Raw genomic sequence first — 19,226 nt, forward strand, 5'->3', positions numbered from 1 at the left:
CAGCCGACCCTGTACGATGAGGCGTCACAAGCTAGCACTAAACGTTTACATGGGTCATAGTGTACAAGTAACTTATTTGAACATAGCAGGTTCCTGGCCTTCTCAAAAGCTGTGTCTTGATTTTTGCCCCAAACCCAGTCATCACCCTTACATAGCCACATGTGCAAAGGTTCTAACAACGTGCTCAAGCCAGGTAGAAAGTTACTGAAATAGTTGAGGAGTCCCAGGAACGAACGCAGCTCCATCACATTCTGTGGTCTGGGTGCATTCTTGATGACCTCTGTCTTTGAGTCCGTGGATCTGATGCCATCTACTGCAGTCTTTCTCCCCAAAAATTCGACTTCTGGCGCTAGGTAAACAAACTTGGAGCGTTTCAGCCTGAGTCCCACTCTGTCTAGGCGACTCAGAACATCTTCCAGGTTGTGTCGGTGTTCAATGGTGTCACGATCGGTGATCAACATTTCGTCTTGAAACACAACGGTGTGCGACACAGATTTCAGCAAACTCTCCATGTTTCTCTGGAAAATGGCTGCAGTTGAGCGAATCCTGAAAGGGCATCTGTGGTATATACACAGCCCTTTGTGTGTGTTGATGCACGTCAGTCTTTTCGAAGATTTAGCCAGCTCCTGTGTCATGTAGGCAGAGGTTAGGTCCCCCCCTCCCCCGCTTAAGTTGCAAACAGGTCATCCGCCTAGGGCAGCGGCTACTGGTCCTGGAGTGAGATTCACTTATTCGTTACCTTGTAGTCTCCGCAGATTCTGACCGTACCATCGTTTTTCAACACAGGAACAATTGGACTGGCTCACTCATTGAACTCGACTGCCGATATGATTCCATCGAGTTCGATCTCGACTTTCTCCCTCATCATGGATGGAACTGCCCGAGCCTTGTGATGGACGGGCCGTGCATTGGGGCCGAGATGGATTTGTACCTTGGAGCCTGTGAAGTTGCTGATGCCTGGTTCGAATAGCGACGGAAACTTGCTCAGCGTCATCCACTCAAGATAGTGCTTTGATGTCGTTCCAATTCCATCTAATCTTTTCTAGCCAGCTTCTGCCGTAGAGCGATGGGCCATTGCCTGGAATAATCCACAGTGATACGTCATGCGCAGCTCCATCATACGAGACCTTCACTGCCGCACTTCCAATTACTGGAATGAGCTCTTTGGTGTCGGTACGCAGCTTTGCATTAATCAGGCTCAGTTTGGGCCTTTGTGCCTTATTGTCCCACAGTTTCTCGAAAGCCTACTGGCTCATTATTGACTGACTTGCACCCGTGTCCAACTCCATAGATACTGGAACTCCATTTAATTTGACTTCCAGCATTATAGGAGGGCTTTTGGTGGTGAAGGTATGTACTCCATACACTTATTCCTTGGGTTGAGTTGCCTGTGCTGCGTGATCGGTGCCGGATCAATCATCATCTGCCACGTGGTGTGTCGCAGCACGTTTGTACATTTGCCGGAGGTGCCCCATTGTTGCGCAGCCTTTGCACACGTAGTGCTTGAACCGACATTGATGGGCCCGATGATTACCCCCGCAGCGCCAACACGGTGCTAATGGATTCACATTCACCCCCGATGGCAGACTCTGAGTCATCACAGGTGTTGCAGCCGCAGACATATAGGCCCTGCCATATGCAGTTCAGCCTGCTGGCAACATCATTTTATGCACTTGTCGGTGAGCTTCGATGTTGAGAAGATATCTGTTTGGTGTTATCGTCCATGGCCATGCATGCCTGGGCGATCGCGAAGGCCCTGCTCAGGTCTAGGGTTTCGGCAGCCAGCAGCTTTCGAAGAATGACCTCGTGGCTGGTGCCCAGCATTAAAAAGTCCCGCAGCATTTCCCCCAACGCAGCTCCAAAATCGCACGGTCCCGCGAGGCATCTCAGGTCGGCGACATAATCCACCACGTCCTGGCCCCCGGAGCGATGGTGCGTGTAAAAACGATACCTGGTCATGAGGATACTCTCCTTCGACTTGAGGTGGTCCCGAACTAGAGTGCACAACTCTGTATATTCCTCTCCGTTGGTTTTGTCGGTGCAAGCAGATTCTTGATGAGGCCGTATATTTTAGGCCCACAGCTGGTGAGGAGAACCGCCCTGCACTTCACCGCATTAGTGTCTCCTTCCAGCTCGTTGGCCATGAAGTACTGGTCGAGATGCTCGATGAGGGCTTCCCAATCATCACCCTCTACGAATCTCTCTAATATTCCAACGGCAGCCATGGTTGCGTGAAGGTTCGTATTCTATTACTTGTCGCCAATTGTGTAGAAGAACTCCACGAGGGTGAGTACTGTGAGCTAAACTTAGTGTGACCTTAGTCATCTTTATTACAACTCCAGCGTGCCTAAACAACATGGCAGCCAAACTTTTATACTGGCCCTGCACATGTGTGCAGGTGACCATTAGGACTCCAACAGTCGCGCCCTCTGGTGGCAAGTATTACATAGTTACATACATAACACCGGTGAGAAGATGGTGGTGAGCCACCTCCTTGAACAACTGCAGTCCGTTTAGTGACTATATTCCCATAGTGCTGTTAGTTAGGGAGTTACAGGATTTTGAACCAGCGACCATGAAGGAACAGTGATCTATTTCCCAGTCAGAATGGTGTGAAACTTGGAGGAGATGATGTTCCCATGCGCCTGCTGCCCTTGTCCCTCTAGGTGCTGGAAGCCTTGGGTCGTTTCTGCATCTTGTAGATGGTACACACTGCAGCCAAGGTACACTGGTGGAATATTACCGAATAGAAAAAACTGGTCTGTTAAAACATTTAAACAGCAACCAACAACAATCCCAGTTTATAACTGATACGCTCATAATAAAGGATGAAACTGAGTACTTTGTATAATGACCTTAGCTCCTTTAATAAGACTCCAGAGTGCAGGTACCTCATGGGTGGCCTGCTTATATACCGTGCTCCCAAGGGATGCTGGGATCCCTTGGGACTCCAACAGGTAGGCCCTCTGGTGGTAGTGTAATACAGGTTACAAGGGGTTAAATACATAACATCGCTCCCCCCGTGAAGTCAACCCAGTCGCACAGCCTGCCTGACTAGGACCTCAGGCAGGCCGTGCATAGCAAACATGGGTTCGTAGGCTTTCAATAGTGGCGCTGGACGTGCTTGCAGACGTTATTGCACATTCAATCCATTTTGAGTAAGCGTCCATGACAACCAAAAACATTTTGCCTAGAAATGGGCCCGCATATTTCACATGGATCCTAGACCACAGTTTGGAGGGCCACGACCACAAACTTAGCAGTGCCTCTCTGGGTGCATTGCTCAGCTGAGAGCAAGTGTTGCACTGGCGCACACATGACTCTAAATCTGAGTCGATGCCAGACCACCACACATGGGATCTGGCTATGGTTTTCATCATTACAATGCCTGGGTGGGTGCTGTGCAGTTCACAAATGAACGTATCTGCCTTTCTTTGGCAAGACCACGCGATTGCCCCACAACAGACAGTCTGCCTGAAGGGACATTTCGTCTTTGCACCTGTGGAACGGCTTAATTGCTTCCTGCATCTCCGCTGAGATGCTGGACCAGCTCCCGTGGAGGACACAGTTTTTTTTACCAAGAACAGTAAAGGATCCTGGCTGGTCCAGGTCCTGATCTAGCGGGCCATAATGGGGGACTTTTCATTTTCGAATGCATCCATTATCATGAGCAAGTCCGCAGGCTGTGCCATTTCCACCCCGGTGGTGGGCAATGGCAGCTGACTGAGAGCATCTGTGCAGTTCTCTGTGCCCGGTCTGTGTGAGCGGCATCTTTGGATGCGGGCAGAGGCATTGGTGTTAATCCCTTTGCTCTCAGAGAACAGCGATATGAGCGGCTTGTGGTCAGTTTCAAGCTCAAACTTGACGCCAAATAAGTACTGGTGCATTTTCTTTATCCCATAAACGCACACCAGAGTCTCTTTCAATCATGCTGTAGGCCCTTTTGGCCTTGGACAAATTCCTGGACACATAAGCGACCGGTTGCAAAATCCCTGATTCATTAGACTGTTGTAACACACACCCGACCCCGTATGACGACGCATCGCAAGCAAGCACTAATCTTTTACAAGGGCCATACAGAACACAACAGATTTCTGGCTTTCTTAAAGGCAGTCTCTTGTGAATTCCCCCATACCCAGTCATTTCCCTAGCAGGGTGCTTAAACCAGGTCGGAAATTACTCAATTAATTAAGGAGTCCCAGGAACGATCGCAGCTCCATCACATTCTGTGGTCTCGGCGCGTTCTTGATGGCCTCCGTCTTGACGTCGGTGGGTCTGATGCCGTCTGCTGCGATTCTTCTTCCCAGGAAAACACACTTCGAGTGTTTCAACATGAGCCCCACGCGATCCAACCGATTAAGAACCTCTTCCAGAATCTTCAAGTGCTCAATGGTGTCCCGGCCTGTAACCAGTATGTCACCTGATAGTCTGCATCCCAGAGTACTTAAGGAAGAGGCCCTAGAAATAGTGGCTGCATTGGTGATCATTTTCCAACAGTCTATTGACTCGGAACAGTTCCTATGGACCGGAGGGTAGCTAATGTAACACCACTTTTTAAAAAGGGAGGGAGAAAGCGGGTAATTATAGACCGGTTAGCTTGATATCAGTGGTGGGGAAAATGTTGGAATCAATCATTAAGGATGAAATAGCAGTGCATTTGGCAAGCAGTGAGAGGATCGGTCCAAGTCAGCATGGATTTATGAAAGGGAAATCATGCTCGACAAATCTTCTGGAATTTTTTGAGGATGTAACTAGTAGAGTGGACAAGGGGGAACCAATGGATGTGGTGTATTTGGACTTTCAAAAGGCTTTTGACAAGATCCCACACAAGAGATTGGTGTGCAAAATCAAAGCACATGGTATTGGGGGTAATATACTGATGTGGATAGAGAACTGGTTGGCAGACAAGAAGCAGAGACTCGGGATAAACGGATCCTTTTCAGAGTGACTAGTGGAGTGCTGCCGGGCTCAGTGCTGGGACCCCAGCTCTTTACAATATACATCAATGATTTGGATAAAGGAATTGAGTGTAATATCTCCAAGTTTGCAGATGACACTAAACGGGGTGGCGGTGTGAGCTGTGAGGGGGACGCTAAGAGGCTGCAGGGTGACTTAGACAGGTTAGGTGAGTGGGAAAATGCATGGCAGATGCAGTATAATGTGGATAAATGTGAGGTTATCCAATTTGGGGGCAAAAACGCAAAGACAGAATATTATCTGAATGGTGGCAGATTAGGAAAAGGGGAGGTGCAATGAGACCTGGGTGTCATGGTTCATTAGTCATTGAAAGTTGGCATACAGGTGCAGCAAGCGGTAAAGAAGGCAAATGGTATGTTGGCCTTCATAACTAGGGATTTGAGTATATGAGCAGGGGGGTCTTACTGCAGCTGTTTCGGGCCTTGGTGAGGCATCACCTGGAATATTGTGTTCAATTTTGGTCTCCTAATCTGAGGAAGGATTTTCTTGCTATTGAGGGAGTGCAGCGAAGGTCCACCAGACTGATTCCCGGGATGGCCGGACTGACATATGAGGGGAGACTGGATCAACTGGGCCTTTATACATTGGAGTTTGGAAGGATGAGAGGGGATCTCATAGAAACATACAAAATTCTGATGGGACGGGACTGGTTAGATGCGGGTAGATTGTTCCCGATGTTGGAAGTCCAGAACCAGGCGACACAGTCTTAGGATAAGGGGTAGGCTATTTAGAACTGAGATGAGGAGAAACTTCTTCACTCAGAGAGTTGTTAACCTGTAGAATTCTCCAGTTCATTGGATATATTCAAGAGGGAGTTCGATATGGCCCTTACAGCTAAGGGGATCAACGAGTATGGAGAGAAAGCAGGAAAGGGGTACTGAGGGAATGATCAGCCATGATCTTATTGAATGGTGGTGCAGGCTCGAAGGGCCAAATGGCCTACTCCTGCACTTATTTTCTATGTTTCTATGAGGCGCCTTAGTTTGGTGACATAGCTCGCCACTTCCTGGCCCTCTGCTCATTAACACATGTAGAACTGATATCTCGCATCAAAACGCTTTCCTTAGGATTTAGGTGCTCTCGGACCACCATACACAATTTTTCATAGGATTTAGCTGTTGGTTTTGCCGGAGCTAGGAGATTCTTCATGAGGCCATAGGTTGTTGTCCCACAGCCAGTTAGGAGGATCGCCCTTCGTTTGGCAGCGTTCTCATCTCCTTCCACCTCGTTGGCCACAAAGTATTGGTCGAGTCTCTCCACAAAGACCTCCCAATCGTCCCATTCTGAGTACTTCTCCAGGATACCAGTTGTTCCTTGCATTTTCACGCTGTTATTCATTACCTCGTCGCCAATTGATACGTTTATAATAAAGGATGAAACTGAGTACTGTGTACAATGAGCAAGTGTGACCTTAGCTCTTTCAATAAGACTCCAGACTGCAGGTACTTCGTGAGTGGCCTGCTTATATACCGTGCTCCCAAGGGATGCTGGGATCCCTTGGGACTCAAACAGGTCGACCCTTGGGTGGTAGTGTAATACAGGTTACAAGTGGTTAAATACATAACAGTAATGGTTCACATTAAGAACACACATGAGATAATAACAAGGCATTGTTGTGTGTATTGTACCACATTGTAATGCCAGAATCCCGGAGAGTTTGGAGGGAACATGATGAATGGTCTGAGAATAATTGTGTTCAAGGCAGGAGGTTAAGAGTGACCAATGGCTATGCTCCCGGAAGTGCAAATACACCCCGCTAATACAGCTCTGCGGGACAGAGGGAACAGACAGAAGGGCAGACATAGATTGACAGACTTTCCAATCTGGTGTCCATTCCATTATAACCACATATCGCGACCGCTACTGCAGACACGGGATCCCAGGATGGAGAAAATAACAACCTTCACAAAGAAATGAAGGGACACCTGATCAGTGAACTCCTGGTAAACTAGGGGAAGGAGTAAGAGCTGGAACTCCAAATAGAGAAATGCCACTGACTAAAAAGGATTACATTCCAGAACTTACTGTCCATATAGTTAAACCTGTGGGGCTGAGGACACAGGAGTTAATCTATCAGTAAATCTTTGATGGTTGTGATGGCCCCCGTGAGACACCACAGTGGATCCCAGCAGAGGATCCGGCTGTCGATCCACACAGACCATGCAGGGAGTGCAAGGTACGGATGAATTATTTCATGGCTCTTTAAAGAGATGAAACATCCCCCTATCGCAGAGGACTTGTCGTGTTGTAATTATCTTTTTCTGTTGCATAGTGTCAGAAACAGAAATCAACAGGAGATGATGTCCCACTCTGTAAATGAACTCTTTGACACATTTCCATGCATTTCCTTTCTTAATTTACAAAGATCACAACACCATTAGTCAACAGTCTGCCAGTTTTTAGTGAAGCTTGAAAGGTTTTACTGTGAAGCTACACTTGCCCATCTCTCTGTGTGTCACTGTATTTGGATTGTGTTAAACAACAGTCCTAATATCTCGCCGACATCCATTATAATTTTTGAAATGTTAGATTGTACTTGTAAAAAGTTGAGTTTGAATCTGACAATTCTGAATTTGGGAGCTGTTAAATGATTTTTGTTTTGCACATAACTCTATGGTGATGTGATCAGTCATAGCAAATCAAAAGATGCTGCTATTTACTTAACACAACTAAATAATTCTACAAGGATGCTATCACAGTCTTCCTCATTATTAACACCACCCAATTTTGTGCCATCTGCAAATTTTGAAATTGTACCTCTGATTCTCAAGTCCAAATCAATTATGTAAATGGTGAACAGTGATCCTAGCAGCGATCCCTGTGGAACACCACTTCCCACCACCCGCCCATCTGAGTAAATATCTTTAACTCATCCCATTACTTCGACTGGACATGTCTTCATTCCCGTGCCAACAGGATTGCTGTACCAGACAGGAGGGGCAACACTTAAGGGTCTCTGATTCCCATTTCCCTTCTTTCTGGTGGATGATGGAGGTGCCACTGTGTGTAATGTGCATGTCAGTAAGAATTGTCTGCAAAGGATTAATCAGCACTTTCTCATTGGAGATGTTAATCAATGGAACCTTTTAGACACGGAATTATAGATTTTGTACCAAAGATCAATTTAGGATTGAAGTAAAAGGTCATAATTTTATTGTAAAATAATTCAGGGACTCTCATCAGAAATTACGGGGAAAGACCAGACAGTGGTTCTTAAAGGAACACAGCAGCCCGACAAGTCAAACAGCTATTTATCCAGAATATTAAACTCCAACCCAGTTATAAGGTTATTAATATCAGCAAAAACAAAACCCAACTGTCATAATGAAGATGGTTCAATCTTGGATGTGACTAAGAGCAGAATCCAACCCCTGCAGACACAGGTGAACTCGCTGGTGTGTCAACAGGTTATATAATCGATTAAATCCCTTTTCACACACGGAGCAGGTGAACGGCCTCTCCCCAGTGTGAATTCGATGGTGGGCCAGCAGGTTCGATGATCGATTAAATCCCTTTTCACACACGGAGCAGGTGAACGGCCTCTCCCCAGTTTGAATTCGCTGGTGTTTGAGAAGGTCGGATGTACGAGTGAATCCCTTTCCACACACGGAGCAGGTGAATGGCCTCTCCCCAGTGTGAACTCGATGGTGTGTCAGAAGGTTGGATGAATGAGTGAATCCCTTCTGACACACGGAGCAGGTGAATGGCCTCTCCCCGATGTGAACTTGGTGGTGTGTCAGCAGGTGGGATGACCGAGTGAATCCCTTCCCACACACAGAGCAGATGAATGGCCTCTCCCCGGTGTGACTGCGTTGATGATTTATCAGGTCAGATGAATAATTAAATGCCTTTGCACAGTCCCCACATTTCCACGGTTTCTCCATGGTGCAGGTGTTCTTGTGTCTCTCCAGGTTGGACGATCAGTTGAAGCCTCGTCCACACACAGAACACGTGTACGGTTTCTCCCCGCTGTGAATGGTGCGATGTTTTTTCAGGCTGTGTAACTGGTTAAAGCTCTTTCCACAGGCAGTGCACTGGAACACACTCACTCGGGTGTGTGTGTGTCTCGGTGCTTTTCCAGTCACACTGATGTTTGAAATCTTTTCCCACAGACAGAACAGACAAACATTTCTCCTTCTACATTGAAAGGCCGATGATATTGGGTCCCTGATGAATGGAGTGAGTGTGTCAGACCTGGATGTGATGTTGGGTGTGAGTTTGCGGCCTGTAAATGCTGCTCCCCTTCTCTCACAGCCTGGAACAGCAGTTTACAAAAGCCCTGACTGTGAGTCCAGGATAGAAATTCACAACATTCTCTCCTCCTGGTTCCTGGCCCAGGGAAAGGCCGCGCATGCGCCCTGCTGCCCCCTCAGCCTCCCAAGATGGCGGACGTCCCCCGGGCCTGTCACCGGGAGAAAGCCCCGCAGCTGCCCCCCCCCGCCCGGGGGCCCCGCTCGGGGAAAGGCCGGAGCCGCAGGTTCTTGTTCGGGGCCTGGGCCCGCACCGCCCGCGCATGCACAGCTCACACTGCCTGGGTGATTGACGGCAGCTCTCAACCAATAGGAAGAGCGGGGGCGGGACTGGAGGACCGAGCGGGCGGTGGGTCCTCCAACCAATCAGAGTGTGCGAGGGGCGGGGCTGAGCCCGGGTCTCCCTCACTGAGCATGCGCGGGCGGTGAAGACGGAGCTCAGTCGGACAGATGCTTCCGGAAGGCGGTAGGAGATTGTGGGCGCTGCGGGGAGATATGGACCCGGGGGTGGGCTGGGAATCTTCATAAACACCCGGTGTAGGCCTCAGGCGTAGAATCAGAGCCCGCAGCCCCCCTGTTTGTCCCGCAGTGACAGGCCCGGGTCAGCGGCGTCACTGGCCGCCATCTTCCACAGGCGGAGTTACGGCGCATGCGCGGCCCTTGGCCAGGAAGAATGAGTGGGCGGGGCTTCAGGGTTCCAGTCACGTCACAGACAGAGCCTCGGAGCGAGGGAGACTTGGTCCACTCAGTGTGTTCTCACGTGACTGAACAGTCCAATCTGGGAATTACAGTCTCTGTCACAGGTGGGACAGACAGACAGTGGGTGGGGAGTCTGGTTTGCCGCATACTGGTTCCGCTTGATTTCTGCATGCTCTCGGTGACGAGACTCGAGGTGCTCAGCGTCCTCCTAGATGCATAGAAAATAGGGTGCAGGAGTAGGCCATTTGACCCTTCGAGCCTGCATCACCATTCAATGTGATCATTCACCTCAGTACCCTTTTCCTGCTTTCACTCCATACCCCTTGATCCCTTTAGCAGTCGGGGCCACATCTAACTCCCTCTTGAATATATCCACCGAACTGGCATCAACAACTCTCTGCAGTAGAGAATTCCACAGGTTAACAACTCTCTGAGTGAAGAAGTTTCTCCTCATCTCACCCCTTATCCTTAGACTGTGTCCCCTGGTTCTGGACTTCCCCAACATCGGGAACATTCTTCCTGCATCTAACCTGTCCCGTCCCATCAGAATTTTACCTGTTTCTATGAGATCCCCTCTCATCCTTCTACACTCCAGTGAATACAGGCCCAGTCGATCCAGTCTCTCCTCATATGTCAGTCCTGTCATCCCGGGAATCAGTCTGATGAACATTCGCTGCACTCCCTGAATAGCAAGAACGTCCTTCCTCAGATTAGGAGACCAAAACTGGACACAATATTCCAGTTGAGGCCTCACCAAGGCCCTGTACAACTGCAGGAGGACCTCCTTGTTCCTATACACAAATTCTGTAGCTATAAAGGCCACCATGCCATTTGCCTTCTTCACCGCCTGCTGTACTTGCATGCCAAATTTCAATGACTGATGTACCATGTCACCCAGGTCTCGTACCTCCCCCTTTCCTAATCTACCGCCATTCAGGTAATATTCTGCCTTTGTGTTTTTGCCAGCAAAGTGGATAACCTCACATTTATCCACATTATACTGTATCTGCCATGCATTTGCCCACTCACCTAACCTGTCCAAGTCACTCTGCAGCTTCTTAGCATCCACCCCACAGCTCACACCGCCACTCACTTAGGGTGGTCTTTGGCCAGGGACTCCCAGGTGTCGGTGGGGATGTTGCACTTTATCAGGGAGACTTTGAGGGTGTCCTTGAAACATTTCATCTGCCCACCTGGGGCTCGCTTGCTGTGTCGGAGTTCCGAGTAGAGCGCTTGCTTTGGAAGTGTTGTGTCAGGCATGCGAACAATGTGGTCTGCCCAAAGGAGCTGGTCGAGTGTGGTCATTGCTTCAATGCTGGGGATGTTGGCTTGATGGAGAAGACTGACATTGGTACGTCGGAAGGAAGCCAGCATCGCGAGACCTGAGCGGGCGCGGGAGCACAAAGGGCAGCGGCAGCTTGGAGCAGCGGCCAGCTGCAGCAGGGGCAGAAAGTAATAAAAGAAGTAAAAAGAAATCGAAGTGTGACATCACAGCCAAGCGCGTAAGTGATTGGCTGGTGGATTGGTGGGTAATTTATCTCTTTCTTTTCTTAAAAGTAGGTAACCTTTGGCATTGTTGCCAAATTAAGTTAATTTAAGGATTAAGGCATGGCAGGAGAGCCCAGACCCATGTCATGCTCCTCCTGTGCTATTTGGGAAATCAGGGACACTGGAAGTGTTCCCTGACTATGTGTGCGGGATGTGTATCCAGCTGAAGCTCCTATCAGACCGCATTGTGGCACTGGAGCTGCGTATGGATTCACTCTGGAGCATCTGCGATGCTGAGGATATCGTGAATAGCACGTTTAGTGAGTTGGTCACATCACAGGTAAAGATTACAAAGGCAGATAGGAAATGGGTGACCATCAGGCAGAGCAGCAGTAGGAAGGTAGTACAGGGGTTCCCTGTGGTCATCTCCCTCCAAAACAGTACCACTTTGGATACTGATGGGGGAGATGGCTCATCACGGGAAGGCAGCAGCAGCCAAGTTCATGGCACCATGGGTGGCTCTGCTGCACAGGAGGGCAGGAAAAAGAGTGGGAGAGCTATAGTGGTAGGGGATACTATTGTAAGTGGAATAGATGGTCGTTTCTGCGGCCGCAATTGAGACTCCAGGATGGTATGTTGCCTCCCTGGTGCAAGAGTCAAGGATGTCTCGGAGCGACTGCAGGGCATGCTGGAGGGGGAGGATGAACAGCCAATTGTCGTGATGCATATAGGTACCAATGATATGGGTAAAAAAAACGGGATGAGGTCCTACAAGCTGAATTTAGGGAGCTAGGAGTTAAAACAAAAAGTAGGACCTCAACGGTAATAATCTCAGGATTGCTACCAGTACCACGTGCTAGTCAGAGTAGAAATAGCAGGATAGTTAAGATGAATATGTGGCTTGAGGAATGGTGTAAGAGGGAGGGATTCAAATTCCTATGACAGCGACACTGAAACAGGTTCTGAGGGAGCTGGGACCAATACAAACCAGACAGTCTGCATCTGGGCAGGACTGGAACCGATGTTTGCTAGTGCTGTTGGGGAGGGCTTAAACTAATATGGCAGGAGGATGGGAATCTATGCAGGGAAACAGAGGGAAGTAAAATGAGGGCAGAAGCAAAAGGTCGAAGGGAGATAAGGAAAAGTGGAGGGCAGAGAAATCAAAGGCAAAAATCAAAAAGGGTCACAGTACAACATAATTCTAAAAAGGACAAAGTGTGTAAAAAAAAAAAAACAAGTCTGAAGGCTCTGTGTCTCAATGCGAGGAGCATTTGTAATAAGGTAGATGAATTAATTGCACAGATAGCTGTTAACGGATATGATGTAATTGGGATTACGGAGACATGGCTCCAGGGTGACCAAGGCTGGGAACTCAACAACCAGGGATATTCAATATTCAGGAAGGATGGACAGAAAGGAAAAGGAGGTAGAAACATAGAAAATAGGTACAGGAGTAGGCCAATATGCCCTTCTAGCCTGCACCGCCATTCAATGAGTTCATGGCTGAACATGCAACTTCAGTACCCCATTTCTGCTTTCTCACCATACCCCTTGATCCCCTTAGTAGTAAGGACTACATCGAACTCTTTTTTGAATATATTTAGTGAATTGGCCTCAACAACTTTCTGTGGTAGAGAATTCCACAGGTTCACCACTCTCTGGGTGAAGAAGTTCCTCCTCATCTCGATCCTAAATGGTTTACCCCTTCTCCTTAGACTGTGACCCCTGGTTCTGGACTTCCCCAACATTGGGAACATTTTTCCTGCATCTAACCTGTCTAAACCCATCAGAATTTTAAACGTTTCTATGAGGTCCCCTATCATTCTTCTGAACTCCAGTGAATACAAGTCCAGTTGATCCAGTCTTTATTGATAGGTCAGTCCCGCCATCCTGGGAATCAGTCTGGTGAACCTTCGCTGCACTCCCTCAATAGCAAGAATGTCCTTCCTCAGGTTAGGAGACCAAAACTGTATACAATACTCCAGGTGTGGCCTCACCAATGCCCTGTACTCAAATCCCCTCGCTATGAAGGCCAACATGCCATTTGCTTTCTTAACCGCCTGCTGTACCTGCATGCCAACCTTCAATGACTGATGTACCATGACACCCAGATCTTGTTGCACCTCCCCTTTTCCTAATCTGTCACCATTCAGATAATAGTCTGTCTCTCTGTTTTTACCACCAAAGTGGATAACCTCACATTTATCCACATTATACTTCATCTGCCATGCATTTGCCCACTCACCTAACCTATCCAAGTCGCTCTGCAGCCTCATAGCATCCTCCTCGCAGCTCACACTGCCACCTAACTTAGTGTCATCCGCAAATTTGGAGCTCCTACATTTAATCGCCTCGTCTAAATCATTAATGTACAGTGTAAACAGCTGGGGTCCCAGCACAGAACCATGCGGTACCCCACTAGTCACCGCCTGCCATTCTGAAAAGTACCCATTTACTACTACTCTTTGCTTCCTGTCTGACAACCAGTTCTCAATCCATGTCAGCACACTACCCCCAATCCCATGTGCTTTAACTTTGCACATTAATCTTTTGTGTGGGACCTTGTCGAAAGCCTTCTGAAAGTCCAAATATACCACATCAACTGGTTCTCCCTTGTCCTCAAAAAATTCTAGAAGATTTGTCAAGCATGATTTCCCTTTCACAAATCCATGTTGACTTGGACCTATCATGTCACCTCTTTCCAAATGCGCTGCTATGACATCCTTAATAATTGATTCCATCATCTTACCCACTACCGATGTCAGACTTACCGGTCTATAATTCCCTGTTTCCTCTCTCCCTTTTTTAAAAAGTAGGGATACATTGGCTACCCTCCACTCAATAGGAACTGATCCAGAGTCAATGGAATGTTGGAAAATGACTGTCAATGCATCCGCTATTTCCAAGGCCACCTCCTTAAGTACTCTGGGATGCAGTCCATCAGGCCCTGGGGATTTATCGGCCTTCAATCTCATTAATTTCCCCAACACAATTTCCCGACTAAGAAGGATTTCCCTCAGTTCCTCCTCCTTACTAGACCCTCTGACCCCTCTTGTATCCGGAAGGTTGTTAGTGTCCTCCTTAGTGAATACCGAACCAAAGTACTTGTTCAATTGGTCCGCCATTTCTTTGTTCCCCGTTATGACTTCCCCTGATTCTGACTGCAGGGGACCTTTTTCTCTTTACTAACCTTTTTCTCTTTACATATCAATAGAAACTTTTGCAATCCGTCTTAATGTTCCCTGCAAGCTTCTTCTCGTACTCCATTTTCCCTGCCCTAATCAAACCCTTTATCCTCCTCTGCTAAATTTCTCCCAGTCTCCAGGTTCACTGCTATTTCTGGCCAATTTGTATGCCACTTCCTTGGCTTTAATACTATCCCTGATTTCCCTTGATTGCCACGGTTGATCCACCTTCCCTTTTTTATTTTTATGACAGACAGGAATGTACAATTGTTGTAGTTCATCCATGAGGTCTCTAAATGTCTGCCATTGCCCATCCACAGTCAACCCCTTAAGTATCATTCGCCAATCAATCCTTGCTAATTCACACCTCATACTTTCAAAGTTACCCTTCTTTAAGTTCTGGACCATGGTCTCTGAATTAACTGTTTCAATCTCCATCCTAATGCAGAATTCCACCATATTATGGTCACTCTTCCCCAAGGAGCCTCGCACAATGAGATTGCTAATTAATCATCTCTCATTACACAACACCCAGTCTAAGATGGCCTCCCCTCTAGTTGGTTCCTCGACATATTGGTCTAGAAAACCATCCCTTATGCACTCCAGGAAATCCTCCTCCACCGTATTGCTTCCAGTTTGGTTAGCCCAATCTATGTGCATATTAAAGTCACCCATTATAACTGCTGCACCCTTATTGCATGCACCCCTAATTTCCTGTTTGATGCCCTCCCCAACATTACTACTACTGTTTGGAGGTCTGTACACAACTCCCACTAACGTTTTTTTCCCTTTGGTGTTCTGCAGTTCTACCCATATAGATTCCACATCATCCAAGCTAATGTCCATTCTAACTATTGCATTAATCTCTTCTTTAACCAGCAATGCTACCCCACCTCCTTTTCCTTTTATTCTACCCTTCCTGAATGTTGAATACCCCTGGATGTTGAGTTCCCAGCCCTGATCATCCTGGAGCCAAGTCTCCGTAATCCCAATCACATCATATTTGTTAACATCTATTTGCACAGTTAATTCATCCACCTTATTACGGATACTCCTTGCATTAAGACACAAAGCCTTCAGGCTTGTTTTTTTAACACCCTTTTTCCTTTTAGAATTTTGCTGTACAGTGGCCCTTTTTGTTTTTTGTCTTGGGTTTCTCTGCCCTCCACTTTTCCTCTTCTCCTTTCTGTCTTTTGCTTTTGTCTCCTTTTTGTTTCCCTCTGTCTCCCTGCATTGATTCCCATCCCCCTGCCATATTAGTTTAACTCCTCCCCAACAGCACTAGCAAACACTCCCCCTAGGACATTGGTTCCGGTCCTGCCCAGGCGCAGACCGTCCGGTTTGTACTGGTCCCACCTCCCCCAGAACCGGTTCCAATGCCCCAGGAATTTGAATCCCTCCCTGCTGCACCACTGCTCAAGCCATGTATTCATCTGCGCTATCCTGCGATTCCTACTCTGACTAGCACGTGGCACTGGTAGCAATCCCGAGATTACTACTTTTGAGGTCCTACTTTTTAATTTAGCTCCTAGCTCCTTAAATTCGTTTCGTAGGACCTCATCCCTTTTTTTTTACCTATGTCGTTGGTACCAATGTGCACCATGACAACTGGCTGTTCTCCCTCCTTTTTTACAATGTCCTGCACCCGCTCAGAGACATCCTTGACCCTCGCACCAGGGAGGCAACATACCATCCTGGAGTCTCGGTTGCGGCCGCAGAAACGCCTATCTATTCCCCTTACAATTGAATCCCCTATCACTATCGCTCTCCCACTCTTCTTCCTCCCCTCCTGTTCAACAGAGCCAGCCACGGTGCCATGAATTTGGCTGCTGCTGCCCTCCCCTGATGAGTCATCCCCCTCAACAGTACTCAAAGCAGTGTATCTGTTTTGCAGGGAGTTGACCACAGGGGACCCCTGCACTACCTTCCTTGCACTGTTCTTCCTGCTGGTCTTCCATTCCCTATCTGGCTGTGGACCCTTCACCTGCGGTAAGGCCAACTCGCTACACGTGCTACTCACGTCATTCTTAGCATCGTGGATGCTCCAGAGTGAATCCACCCTCGGCTCCAACTCCGCAATGCGGTCCGTCAGGAGCTGGAGGCGGACACACTTCCCACACACGTTGTCGTCAGGAACACTGGAGTCGTCCCTGAGTTCCCACATGTTACAGGAGGAGCATAACACACGACCAAGCTGTCCTGTCATGATTTAACCCTTAGATAGGCAACAACAATGCTAAAGTTTACTTACTGTTATAGAAGAGAAGAAAGAAAAACTACTCACCAATCACCAGCCAATCATTTACCCCCTTGGCTGTGACATCACCTTTCTGTTTCTTTCTACTTCTTTTTTGCCTTCTCCCTGTAGCTGCACAAGTACGCCTCTCGCTGCCGCTGGGCCTCTTATAGGCCTCCGACCCCGGACTCGCGCCTCACCAACTGCCACCGCCTCTCGCTGGCGCTGGGCCTCTTATAGACCTCCGACCCCGGACTCGCGCCTCACCAACTGCCACCGCCTCTCGCTGCCGCTGGGCCTCTTATAGACCTCCGACCCCGGACTCGCACCTCACCAACTGCCGCCGAATCTCATGGGGTAGAGTTGCTGGTTAAAGAGTAGATTAATGCAATAGAGTAAGGAAGGACATTAGCTTGGATGATTTGGAATCTATAATGGGTAGAGCTGTGGAACACCAAAGGGCAGAAAACGCTAGTGGGAGTTGTGTATGGACCACCAAACGTAATAGTGAGGTTGGGGATGGCATCAAACAGGAAATTAGGGATGTGTGCAATAAAGGTACAGCAGTTATCATGGGTGACTTTAATCTACATATAGATTGGGCTAACCAAACTGGTAGCAATATGGTGGAGGAGGATTCCCTGGAGTGTATAAGGGATGGTTTTCTAGACCAATATATCAAGAGCCAACTAGAGAGCTGGCCATCCTGGACTGGGTGATGTGTAATGTGTAAAGAGACGGTCTGTGTATGGAGATGTAAAACAAGGAAACGGTGTCTGTGTGTGATAGAGACACAGCCATGTGGTCACAGTCAGAACAATGCACAGATATCCTGGTTATGGTTTGAGCAGGGTCAGATCATGAATGTAGTAAACATAAATATCACCAGTGTAGCCGCAGCTTGTTAGAACAGACCTGGGGAGCAGAGAGCTCTGAATTCACTGTATTATCCCCGTTCTCCGGATCAGGTAACTATACTGTCTGTATTTTGCAGTGCTGTTAATAACATCAGTAAAAGACAATCTATTATGAGCTTGATTATCTTGTGTCTGAAACCACAAGATTAAATATTTAGAGACAATAAGATGAACAAGTAAACACATCATGGCCCAATACTCCAGCTTTTTATTCACAGGAGAAAATTGTTTATCTAACTCCTCGAGTGGACAGAATAAAGAAAGATCCAAACTCTAAAAGCCCCTCGATGCATTTGTAAATATCTTTCAAATTCTGACAGATATCAATTGTCAGTATACGATCCATTCATGTCAATGGAAGACGAGAGAGGAGTTGGGGTGAGGGGGTTGGAGAGTAGGAGTGAATGAGGAGTTGGGGTGAGGGGTGGTTGGAGAGTAGGGGTGAATGAGGAGTTGGGGTGAAGGGTTCACTGCTCATGAATAGACTGTTGAACTATAATGAGGTTTGTTTTCTCTTTACAATGTTTTGAGTTGTGTGTTTAACTGAAGTCAGACACAGAGCTGCAGTTACTCACGGGCACTGGGCTGTTTCTAGTGAATGAATGTGGAAAGTGTTAGTGGGGAATAGATTTGTGTGGGATCATTCTGTGCTGAACACATTGCTGGGCTGCGAGTTTTTTATTCGAGCATGGGATGTGGGTGTCACTGGCAAGGCCAGCATTTATTGCCCATCACTAATTGCCCTTGAGAAGATGGTGGTAAGCCACCTTCATGAACCGCTGCAGTCCGTGTGGTGAAGGTACTCCCACAGTGCTGTTAGGGAGGGAGTTCCAGGAATTTGACCCAGCGACAATCAAGGAATGGCAATATACTTCCAAATCAGGATGGTGTATGACTTGGAGGGGAACGTGGAGGTGGTGGTGTTCCCACGTGCTTGCTGCCCTTGTCCTTCTAGGTGGTAGAGTTCGCGGGTTTGGGCGGTGCTGCTGAAGAAGCCTTGGCGAGTTGCTGCAGTGTATCTTGTAGATGGTACACACTGCAGCCACGTTGCGCCGGTGGTGGAGGGAGTGGATGTTTAAAGTGGTGGATGGGGTGTCAATCAAGCGGGCTGCTTTGTCCTGGATGGTGTTGAGCTTCATTCATCCAGGCAAGTGGAGAGAATTCCATCACACTCCTGACTTATGCCTTGTAGATGATGGAGAGGCTTTGGGGAGTCAGGAGGTGAGACACTCACTGCAGAATACCCAGCCTCTGACCTGCTCTTGTTGTCACAGTATTTATGTGGCTGATCCAGTTAAGTTTCTGGTCAATGGTGACCCCCAGGATGTTAATGGTAGAGGATTCGGCGAGGGTAATGCCATTGAATGTTAAGGGGCGGTGGTTAGACTCTCGCTTGTTGGAGATAGTCATTGCCTGGCACTTGTGTGGCACAAATTTTATTTGCCACATATCAGCCCAAGCCTGAATGTTGTCC

The 19,226-nt window shown here is 47.9% G+C and overlaps 2 protein-coding genes across 7 annotated transcripts in view; one reads left to right on the forward strand and one right to left on the reverse strand.

The window, feature by feature from the left end:
- LOC139273721 (gastrula zinc finger protein XlCGF57.1-like) overlaps positions 1–19,226 on the forward strand; it is a 75,879-nt gene that overhangs the window by 30,036 nt on the left and 26,617 nt on the right. For 2 of the 6 annotated variants that reach the window (XR_011595323.1, XM_070890759.1), the window contains exon 1: positions 9,638–9,693. The exons of 3 other annotated variants lie outside the window; for them this stretch is intronic. The gene's annotated coding sequence lies outside the window, so the exon portion shown is untranslated. Of the gene's footprint in view, positions 1–9,637; positions 9,694–11,047; positions 11,429–19,226 lie in introns of those variants that run through there. One more of the 6 variants, XM_070890762.1, reaches the window with a different exon arrangement.
- On the reverse strand, positions 8,313–8,861 carry LOC139274150 (zinc finger protein 774-like). The gene has a single exon (XM_070891191.1). The coding sequence runs from the start codon at positions 8,859–8,861 to the stop codon at positions 8,313–8,315; it is 549 nt and encodes a 182-aa protein (XP_070747292.1).

This window comes from Pristiophorus japonicus, chromosome 9, assembly GCF_044704955.1.
Source record: "Pristiophorus japonicus isolate sPriJap1 chromosome 9, sPriJap1.hap1, whole genome shotgun sequence".
Taxonomy (NCBI): Eukaryota; Metazoa; Chordata; class Chondrichthyes; family Pristiophoridae; genus Pristiophorus; species Pristiophorus japonicus.